At 31.2% G+C, this 12,506-nt stretch overlaps 1 protein-coding gene across 1 annotated transcript; it reads left to right on the forward strand.

Annotated features, from left to right (window-relative positions):
• The first annotated feature begins 1,287 nt into the window (after positions 1–1,287).
• Positions 1,288–11,836, forward strand: Vps26 (vacuolar protein sorting 26). Its single transcript, XM_065507017.1, has 2 exons — positions 1,288–1,626; positions 8,978–11,836. Exons 1-2 carry the CDS (start codon positions 1,480–1,482, stop codon positions 10,319–10,321), a joined length of 1,491 nt encoding a protein of 496 aa, XP_065363089.1. The 5' UTR covers positions 1,288–1,479; the 3' UTR covers positions 10,322–11,836.
• Positions 11,837–12,506: the final 670 nt, after the last annotated feature.

Here is a 12,506-nt window from a genome sequence, read left to right on the forward strand (position 1 = left end):
ACATGTATTTGATACATATGGAATTCCATGTGTATGGCAAAATTCACGTTATACATACGATTCATAATTTCCACGTTCAAACGTACATATGTAATTGCATGTGACATAACCTCTATTAGTTTATATGTTTGTTGTTTTTAACAATATATTTATTTAAAACATTTTAAAATCACAATACATATATTTAATGCAATGAAATTTATTTTGTTATGATTTTTCTTTACTATTTTTTGTTTTGTTTTTTTATTTTGCACTCACACAGTGTTGTATTTCAAAATACAACACTGTTATACACACGAAAATAGAACATGCTCTAATTCAGCGAAATGCAATGAGCTCTCAAATGAGCTCTCTTGTTTTTATTTTCACATGTACGCAAGCACACACATTGTATAAAAACAGTCAGTCTCGCATGAGCATTGATAGAAGCAGGTTGTGTTACGCTTTTATGCTTGTTTATTTCATTATTTCAGCTAGTTGTTTTTGTTTTTGCCAGAGAATAATTCTCAACTCATACAACTACAATATCTAAAAACTGTAGTGGTGTGAGTTTGCATTTCGCTGCTCTAATTGCAAAAAATGTCACGAGTAATACACATGTATTTTACATACACAAAGTTTCATATGGATCACACGGTATGTACATGTTTACATATGGAAAAATGTGCCAATACATGGCACAAAACACAAGCAATACATGCCGTCTGACCCCCCTTTAAGTATATTGTTAAATAGTGATATTTTGAGAAAATATTATTTTTCAGAAAATAAAGCATCCTTGTCTATCGGTATTTCTAATTTTTGATTTTTTTATATTTTTTGTGGTAATTAATGCAAAATTTATGTTTTTTTCAAAACGGGACAAACGGCGTCCCGTTCAGAGTATCGCCGGGACACGGGTCGTTAGACTCTAAAACTGGTCTGTCCCGACGAAAACTGGACGGTCTAGTCCAGGCAAGTCTATCCTGGAACCAGTACTACGCCTACTGGTTCTAAACTGTATTTGGTAGACTTGCCACCTTTTGAAATTTCCAAAACGGGACAACTTTGTCCGAAATGCCTTTTAAATGTGGTAGAATTTCGGCCACCAGACCATCCTAGTATAAGTTAAAATTACACACGATATGTGTAATTACACATAAGTGGCAACACTGATTATAACAGTTTTTTGAACAAATATTAAAACTGGCAATGTCAATGCAAACAAATTCACCACATTGAGCATTGCCACACAACACAAGACGTGTACAAGTTTACCAACATTATCTTAGTCAGTCATCTAAGTACGGCAACACTCCGAAATGTCAAACTTATCAAAATTCACAAATCAAACGAAGCAAAAGAATTTTTTTCAACAAAACGCCCAAAAAATTACAGTTTTTTGTTAATAAAATTTTATTTACGCGAATATTTAAACGTTACAAACATTCCAATTGTTAAGAGAATTCTGCAGCAAATTGTTAAAAAATCAAAACGAATATGAACTTTTTGGGGTTTGGACAATCGGCCGAAATCGATATTGTTTTCGATGGTGCTGAAAACAAAAAAATGACTGAAGTCAAGGGAGAGGATGGTAAAATTGAAAAAATGTTACTTTATTATGATGGTGAAACCGTGTCCGGCAAGGTAAACTTAAAAGGATAATTAATATATTTCATTTAGCCAGTAATAGAGATTATGTAAATTTAATAATTGTGCGTTTTTCATCGGTATTTTTCATACATATTGTGTTTGTTTGTGTGTTCATTGGGATTTGTTGTTGTTGTTGGTGCTGTGTTTGCATTTAAGTTAAATGACACAGATTGCCACCGCATCGCCCCGTACAGGGAGCGGGTAGCGGCTAAATTTTATCGTCATCATCACCAACCACCACTTGTTTGTTAATTAATTTGTGTGCATTCGCCTCCTATTTATTACTTTTTCTAAAAACATTTCTATTAAAAATCTTTAACAATTTTAACTGAGATGTTGTAGCCTGAATAAATGCAGAGCAATAGAAAACAACACACTTTAAACGGATGTATTACGTAGTCCATTGCTTTTCTATATTTCTCTGATATGGCTGACCCCCTTTTTTAAATGTGATAAATGTTGATTTCGTTTTAAATCTTAAACGAATTGTAAAATTAAAGTAGTGATAATAATTGAAATGTTTCTTGCTTAATATAAGTACAAATTTAACAACAACAAAAACCAGTTTAATGACATATAGGTACCCGGTTTTTGTTTGTACATGATGATACTGAAAAAGGGAAGCTGTTTGTAAATCATTTGAAAAGCGTATTTATTACGAACATATCAAATATAATAGATTAGCTGAATAATGTTGTAACCCAATTCATTTCAGAGTTCATGTATCTATATATCTATTTATTTCAACGTTGACTAAGTAGGATCGTAAACAGTATGCTGTTTCAACCGATCTTCTGCAATTTATGAACCATAAAAACATTCAAACAATCACACACAAATTTTCTGAACCGGGTTATTCCAAAATTCCAAAAGCCATTGTCTATCATTTAAAATTACGCGATACTCACGGCCCTTTAGATTCAGTTTATTTACTAAAAAATTATAAATCACCGAAAGCTAAGCTTACAAATGACAAGTGAAGTCTTTCATCTGTATTCAATAAAATCCAAAAACATGTATGGATCGTTTATGGATGGCAACCGAACTTCAGTTGCGTTGTTAGTTGCTTAAATGGTATTACATATGACAACCACAGAAATTTGTGGTTGCCCTCTGGCAACGCAACTGAAGTTCGGTTGCCAATATTTTCAAATGTTCCTTTTAAATCATATTAAAATGAAAATAGTAAGCCATTTACAATCTAATATATTAAAATCTGATGTCACAATGTTTGTGTTCAAACTCCTCCGAAACGGCTCAAACAATTTGTATGTATATTTGTTAGGCATGAGAATAGAAAATTAGTTTTCATTTGTTTTGCGAAAACCTTTTTTGTCGCATTTTTTATTTGGCATCAAAAAATACATATAACCACAAATTTTTACCAGCCTACCCTCAATGAATTTCAAACAGAACAAAACGACTCTACCGATTTGTATGCAATTATTTATGTATATTTAGTATTATGACAATAGGTAGTGAAGTATATTTCATAGCTCTAGAACCAAAATATCCACTAGAAATAATTTGTAGTTTCCTATAAAACATCTTTATGGCAAAGAGAATATGTGAAAATTGATATTAAAAAAACGGTGGAAAAGGTGTTTTTTCAATATCAAAAAATTTATTTGAAAAAACTTCAAATTCAGCTCTCAAAAAGATATCATCGGAGAAATGTAATGACGATAAAAGGTGGAGATGATCACCTATGCGTACGACTGCACTATCTTGGCGTCAGGTCACAACGTTGATGAGCTTTGCGGTATGGTGAATGGTTATCTCAACGAAATCTACAATTTCTTCACTTAACGTAACCAGTAGTTATCACCAACAAAGTCATCGGTAACACTCTTCACTACCTGGAAGAAGGAGGTAAAACTCAACTTAGGCATCATGGTCGACAGTGAGTGTAATTTTTGATAGCCTTTTACCTGATCAGCATACGCCGCTGCAATCACGTATAAACTGCGAAGTAGGAACAAGGTCCTCAAGGCACTAGCCGGCAGCACTTGGGGTGTGGACAAAGAAACCTTGCTAGCAACCTACAAGACGATTGGCCGGTCAGTGGTAAACTATGATGCAAAATGCAGCCTTAAGGACCATCACAAACTGCCTTCAATTTACCTGCGAACACGACCTTCAGGAGATAACTATGGTACCAGCCCATCTGGCAAATCTATAATGAGGATGGAGCAACAGTCTTAATGCCTTTGGTTGAGTGCTGATACAAGTTATAAATACATATATCGATATCATATCAAAATGAGCACACAGTGCTAATTAAACTTTCTTTACACCATAAGCATAGCTCCCATATAAAACCCACTCCTAGAAATTAATAACAGAAAAAGGGCAAATTATTAAAATATTAAAATTAATTGCTTAAATAATAGTTCTAACGTAATTACCATAAATCGTTAAGTTAATTTATGTTTTCATCCAAATTACCCAAAGCTGTTATGAATTAATTATTAAAGTGAAACTATGAGTAATGAATTTAAAATATTACAATTTTAATGTAAATGCAATAAAAACCTACAGTTGTGGTTTTGTATCTTTCTTTAAATAAATATTGATCAAGTATAAAGTGATTATACACATACCCTAGGTCTCCACGTAGCAATATTTATTGCTGCAATTGTCAAATTTGATTGCGTCAATGAAATTTGCGAGTGTAGACCGCAAATTGCCATATGTAGCAATCCATTGCGCAATGATTGCTCTGCTGATTGTCTGAGCAATTATTGCTAAGCAATAAGCTGTCAGTTCAGTTGTCATTAATGTAAAATTTCTTCTTTCTATGATTCGATGCGATTAATTCATCCATATTTAATTTATTTAAGAACCAAAACAAACAAAAAAACAAAGAAATTAGTGAAAAAATCATTTAACGTAAAATAAACCACAGTTTTTCATAGAACTTCTCGCTTTGAAAATTTTGTATTTGTGACGAACGTTTTCTCCACCTAAAGCAATCAGCAATCACTCTGCTGTTGCTCTGCCGACGTTATTGCTTGAGCTTAGCAATAAAAATTGCTACGTGGAGACCTAGGGATAAACGTTTTTAAGCAAATATTTAGTGTGTTGTGTACGTCTCAATTGAATTTCGTAGAAAATACCTTAAGTTCTAACTAATTCATACGTCGCACATTGGATTCAAATATGTCCAAATTTTATATATTTTTATTTTTCGGAAAAAATTTACTTTATCCACAATTTTAGCTGTAACTTTAAAACGAAAAGACAAATTAATTAATAAATTAACTACAAATCAGAGAATACATGATGTACTATTTAAAAAATTGATATAAATTTAAAATAAAGTCCGATTTATGCTTGTGTACAAATTCAATAATTATACAACTTTATCTCAAAAAATTAACGGATGAAATAAAATATTTTATTGATGAATAATAATGAAATACATAAAACGAACACGTTATACGAAAAAAAAATAGTTAAAATTCAATTCCTTGCCAGTAATTTTTGTTACATATGAGCACAACCAAATGATCTTTACCATCATATCGTAGCACATTTTCAAGTGGTCGTCACATTCAATTTTTCCCGAAGTGTTTACTGTAAAATATTACAAATTGTCGTCTAAAGTCAATTTGGTGAAGTTGATAAATAAGAAATGCCAAAGCACAAAAAGCTGAAAAATAAAATAAACAAATCAGCACAGCAATTTTATTTGTTTTATTAATAATAAAACAAGAAAAATTTTATTTTTGTGTTTAATTTAATAAAAATAGTTATTTGCTGAATTCACAACAATTTGTATCGTGTATCTTGTATTAAATACAATTTTTGGTTATTAGTTTGTGAACACCCATTGTATATTGTATGAATGTTTTTGAAAGCGTAGTATGTATAACAAGTAGACCGACTCTCATTTTTTTCAAATTAATCTCACATACAGCGTTGCCACTCATAAAATATTTTTCCTACCAAATTTCTAATTAAAAACTACCAAAGCCTACCAAAACCTACCAAATTTAAAATATTTGAGAAATGCTATATGGATTCGTTTCAAAATTAATAGTTAACTATATAATTATATTATTGCTGCTATAAAATTACCCAGAGGAAGAAAGTAAATAACACTACAATCATAAATATGTTAAAATCGTTCAGTTTTCGAGATTTTATTTTTGAGTCGATTTAACGATGTCCTTCCGTACGTCTGTCTGGCTGGTTGTCCATGTATTTCACATAGCCCCCATATAAATGTCCTCCAGAAATAAGACATTATCCGTCATAAATGCTTGATTTATATAGATATTAAATAACATTTTTACAAATAAATTACACCAAAAAATTATATTCATAATTGAACATAGCTTTCATATAAGGCCCTCTTCCGAAAATTACTTAAACGAGCATAAAACTCCTAAAAGCATATCCCGAAAAAATTCAACACAAATAAGTTTCATATAGAAATAAATTACGTGTCCTAATTTCCATAATTGGACATTTAAAGTGTCAGATGAAACAGAAATATTGAAGCAGAGTTTAACACATATTATTAGAAAATAAAAGTTTTGAGAGCCCTTTGGCATTTTTTGAACTTAACACTACTAAATAAATACACATTTACCTGACTAAAATAAATATTTAAGAAAATGCTATCTTCATATTTTGCAAATATGTAGTTTTATTATTTTGGCTTAACATAAGTAGTTTTTTCGTTATTATTTCAATTATTTTCTTCTTAAAAATACTTATGTATTCAGAAATATCGTAGCCTACCAAAATACGACAAATATCGGAACAAACCAACCAAACTACCAAAAGTCAATTTGTTAACTTCAAACTACCAATTTTGGTCCAATTGGACCAAAGCGGCAACGCTGCTCACATATACGGGTACTATGTGTGCTCAGAGAAATTTACCCAGTTGGCCATGTCTTCAAGACAACGTCGACGATGCGTACACGACAATGTTAAATCCTAGACGACACGTAGGCGACAGCCCATACAAATCGTTGACGACTTTTTCGAACAAAGGGCACTTAAATCGTACACGACAATGTGAGCGACATTATCATGCACATTGTCGTTGACGATCATATGAGTGACAATGTGGTTAAAGTTGTCATCGACGACTATATACACGACTTTTCTCTCATGTCGTCGTTGATGACAGTTATCGACTGTATCTTCCATATTGTCATTGACGACAGTATACGCGACAATATTCCCACTTTGTCACCATATTTTTTATAGAAATAGATATTTTCATTTTATTATTGCTAAATATATTTATTTATACAAATAAAAATTGTAAGTAACTAAAATTAAACAGCTTATTTAATTAATTTTTAAAAAAAACTTTATAACATTTAATTACATGGGGGAGTTTGTTTGTTTTTTTTTGCCCGGTATTATTCTTGAACATTACCTCGTCCATCAAAAAATCTTGACCCGGAAGTTGTAATATGTCTGCCAGTACATAAGTATCATCATCCATCATACAACAGGTGTATTTTTTTTATAAAACTTGTCCTCAATTATTTCGCTCGTTCGTTTGCTCTAAGTTCTTTAACGCATTGCGATCAGGAACTTTAAACGACTTCAACCTAATATTAGCTTTTCTGATAGAAGTGTTCGGTATCTTCGAAAGAGTTCGACATCTTTTGCCTTTCCAAAATCTGTTACACCTTTTTTTCTTCCGGATCCAGATTTTCTTTCAATATTCAAGTCATCCTTATACTGTTTAATGGCTTTTGAAACTGTGTGACGATAAACCTTCAGATCTTTTAAAAAAATAGCAAAAGATATGAAGGTTTCTTCGTCACACTGTTTCATTACTTTTTTTTCGCCGTTAAGCACTTTAAGACCACCTTTCACTAGAACTTTAAAAACTCAACTGAATAACATACGTTCATTCTTGCGTTTGTTTGTTTTGTTTTCTTATTTTCTGTTAAAGTCCCGCAATTTTGGATTTTTTTCTCAACAAAAAACTTAAAAAAACTAAGATGACAACAAGTCAAATGTTTTAAATTTGTATGTTGATAAAAACATTACAAATTATTGCAAGTGTCTTGTTTGTCGTCAATATAGTTTAAATGAAGAAATGTTAAATACTTCGTCGCCCTTCTGGTCGTCAATATAGTTTCAAAGACGTCAAAGTGCATGCAATTGTGGTTAATTTTGTCCTCACAACCATTTTACTGACGATCAGATGAAGACATTGTCGCTCATCTTGTCGTGGATGTGGCTTGATACAGGACAAAATGCATGCACTTGTCGTTCACTTTGTTCTCAATATTATTTTATTCAAGACAAGTTCATGAAATTGTCGTTAGCTAATCAACAATGGAGCTTAAAACACGACAACGTATATGCGACAAATTATAAAATGTCCTGAAGACATCGTCGACGAAAATTTCGTCTATGACTGCCTGGCCAACTGGGAAGGTACCAATTTCCGTTGAGTGTAAACAAAGTGTGCACTCCTTAAGATACGTACAAGTTGTAAAAAAAAATTATATTTCTTTTTCCTTAGAACAAATTTTTATGTACAGTGAGTGTCACTCAAAATCGTACAACATATTTTTTTTTTAAATATTATGAAATTATACAGGCAATAATAGGTGATTATATAAAAAATTAAAAGTCATTTTATTAATTGGAACAAAAAATATGTATTTCAACAAAAAAGTTAACAAAACCTCATTTCGTTAAAAAAAATATTGATAAAAATTAAAGAACATCACAAAATTCATATTTCACTTAAATTCGTACAATTATATTAAATTATAATTAAAACTTTAAAAATTAAAAAAAAATGTTAATATTAAATAATCCTAATACTTTGTAGGCTATCATTTGCTATTTTTAGTGCCTTTACGATTTTAAATGAAGCGTTGATATTCTGGGCACTGACAGTCTTACCCAATTTTTTTATTTGTGGATAAGGGCAATTAAAATTATACCCAATTTTCTGATAGGTAATAACACAGACAATATAATAATAGCATTTTAAAATATTTCCAAAACATCAACTTTCTAAAACTAATGAATAAAATTTGACTACGATGGTGTACGATTTTAAGTGACATTCACTGTATTTAAATAAACAAGCTTAAATTTTGAAAATATCAAAATATAAATTCATTATAATATTATTATCTTCTAAGATCAAACTAAATTGTTTAGTGGCTACATTTTTTCGTTAAAAATTTAATATAATTAACGTTACAATTTCTTTTTTAACAAATAGCTGCATCTGAAGAAACAAAATATTAATAAAATCTGATTACAATTTATGATCTCGTAGGCTTATTGATATTCATTATTTATTAACATTATTTTTATTTATTTTTATTTATTTTTGCAGGTAAATGTGACACTTAAAAAACCTGGTAGCAAATTGGAACATCAAGGTATTAAAATCGAATTCATTGGCCAGATTGAACTGTTCTACGACCGTGGCAATCATCACGAGTTTAAATGTTTAGCCAAAGCGCTAGCACGCCCAGGAGATCTCATTCAATACAGTAGTTATCCGTTTGAGTTTCCCAACGTAGAGAAGCAGTTTGAAATCTACAATGGTTCGAATGTTCGCTTACGTTACTTTTTACGTGTCACCATAGTACGCCGCATCAGTGACATCACAAAAGAAGTCGATATTGCTGTTCATACCCTCTGCAGTTATCCGGATGTAAATAATCCCATCAAAATGGAGGTGGGCATTGAAGACTGTCTGCATATTGAGTTTGAATACAACAAGAGTAAATACCATTTGAAGGACACGATTATCGGTAAAATATATTTCCTGTTGGTGCGCATTAAAATTAAACACATGGAAATCGCCATTATTAAGCGGGAGTCAACAGGCAGCGGAACGAATGTGTTTACGGAAAACGAAACAATTGCCAAGTTCGAAATAATGGATGGAGCACCCGTTAAGGGTGAAAGTATACCTATACGTGTATTTTTGGCCGGCTACAATCTTACACCCACGATGCGTGACATCAACAAGAAATTCTCAGTAAAATATTTTCTCAATTTGGTGTTGATGGACACGGAAGACCGTCGCTACTTTAAGCAACAGGAAATAACGCTGTGGCGTAAAGCTGATATACCACGGTATCATGCCCACAATCAACCACCACAAACTGCTGTAGCGGGTCATAACACTCATCCTCAGCATGCTCCTCCACATTTGGTGAGCGGCCCTCCAGCTCCTGTTGCAGCGCCTCATTTAACTAACAGCGATCCGAATGTAAATGTCAATGCCGTGGGAGCAGCTGCGGCGGCAGCAACAGCAGCCTCGTTGTCATCTGAAGCCAAGATGGGTCTCTTCACAAGAGAAAGTCCTAACCAGGAATTCAGTCAACAGTCCCAGGACTCACTACCTACATCGCCCATAACACCAACTGCAATGCCAATCGAGCGTGGCATGGGAGATGGTGCAGCTGCAATCAGCACTTCGCCAGTCATGCTTTCAACAACGCCACCGCCTCTGCCAGCTACAGCAGCAAATGCATCGACAAATGAAAACAAACAAGAAGTTGCCGATGATTTCCTAGAGCCAACCACAGAGGTTCCACTGAACGATGAGGATGACGATGATCGTGATGACAATGTTAATAACGATACAGACGATAAGCCTCAAGTGGTGCCAGTAGCTTCAAGTGATTTCTTAGATAGTGATGATGCCGTTACTAGTGGAGCCTGATGTTATGGCCCCAATTGAGTCTATCTTTATATACGACCACAACAACCCGAGTCGTATAAATATTGTATCAAGTGCTTAACTTAAAAAGTGAAAGTGAAACGAAAACCGACATTTATACAGAGAAATAGACACGGACAGCCACTCACACTCAGCCACCCTCATATACTTATACATCCTAACACTCAATATATGATTAAGGGCTTCTTTAAACAATCCGAAACAAACAAACAAAAGCAGAACTAAAACAACAATATTTACATTTTATTAAATTTAAAGGCAAAAAGAGAGAAATTTACTGAACGACACTAAAACCGAATACACAAGTATTCGACATTTATCATGTTTAGAACAAACTTTTGGAGTTAGTTGTCTGTCCAATGTGAAGAAAACATAAGAAAAATTAAACATAAACTAAAAATCGAAATACTACATTTATTTATTTTAAAAAGTCCATAGATTGTAAAAAAGTATTAAAATATTCTGTTGTTATTTTGTTAGACAAAACGAAACAATAAATTCAAAACATGTACACACACATACATACAAACAAATATTTAAATATTGTTTAGACCATTGAGTAGAATAGAGCCGAGACTAATTGTCTTTTGCTTTTGTTTTTATTTTATTAAAAGTGTCTCGTCTCTATGTTTCGACTTTATGCTTATTTTTTAACAAATAACATTTAATAACAATTAACAGAAGTATGAACCCTTTAGTATAACTTAACACCACACAGTCCTTCTCATTTAGCTGTTTAACTTCCCAAGCAATTCAAAGTACATAATTAGATGTTCATATAGTAAACATATGAGAAATCTAATCTATTTTTTTGTCGCACTTGTTTGTCTAGATCAATTTTTTTCTTTTTATTATTTTTAACTCATAAAAGTTTCCTTCTTTGTTTTCGAAATATATTTCTCCCATTCCCTGTTTATTTGTTTTTGTGTTTAAATATTTTATTATTATTTTATAATTATTGCATTGCAAATATACATACAAACAAAACATATACGTAGATACGTTAATACGAATACGAATACATACAAACTGATCTAGGTACTAAATCAATGTATTGTAAATTTTCTATCTAAATATTCCAAATTCTATTGTCCCTCTTCAAACCTTTTCACAATTGCAATTAATTCAATGTGTACTTTATTTTATAAGAAAATATGAAGTGAGATGATGAAACCCATAAAAAAAGAACAATGCGTTGCGCAATTTATATAAAACAAAAATAAGTATAAAAAAATTAATAATGAAAATCACAAATTTGTAAGAAATCATAAAAGCGATTAGCGAATATTATTTTCAAATAATGAAACAAAATAGATTTAAACAACAAAATATACTAAATCAATATTTTTATTTTGGTAGTTTTTAAGATAATACAAAATGAGAAAATAAATCAGAAACAAAAGAAAAAACAGCAAAACAAATGATATATTCAAAATATATTATGTATTAACCAAGTTATTTAAAATTTAAATAAAAAAAAAACACAATAAAACAAAATCGTCTATTTTATTTACAATATAATTAATTCTTTAATTCTAATTAAGCTACATATATGTAAGTGTAGGTTAATCTATTAAAAAATAGTTTGGCTAACTTTACCCCTAAAATACCCTTTCAGCTCGACTACCGTTAACGCTAAGCTACCGTTACCAAAATAACGCAATTACCATTACCTATAAACTACCTTTACCGATATACATAATCGTAAATACGCTATTCTATAAATAATTTTAAATTATGAAAATATACATTTTTGGTTTCACAATGTATAATTTTGTTTTGACCTTAGGAACCATATTTCATATACATATGTACATGTTTCTTTACTAAAATCTATCAGATATGTGAAATAGATGTTATATATTTATTAAACATAATTTTAAATACTTCTGAATTAATGTTTATCACAAGCTCTTTTAAATTATTAGCTGGTCTTTATTCTAGAACTATTTTTGATTGAAATCCATCACTTTTTAAATCGATCGAAATCGAAAACTTTTAGAGCAAAATGTCCTATCGGGCTAAATTTGACATCAATAGTTATTGCTAAAGTTCTGAAATACAATTGGAAAATTCTGAATATAACATTATACATTTTTTAAGTATAATTTATAAATTCTGAAATACAAATAGGAATTTCTGAAATATAAATAGAAAATTTTTAAAT

This window comes from Calliphora vicina, chromosome 4 (assembly GCF_958450345.1).
Source record: "Calliphora vicina chromosome 4, idCalVici1.1, whole genome shotgun sequence".
Classification (NCBI taxonomy): domain Eukaryota; kingdom Metazoa; phylum Arthropoda; class Insecta; order Diptera; family Calliphoridae; genus Calliphora; species Calliphora vicina.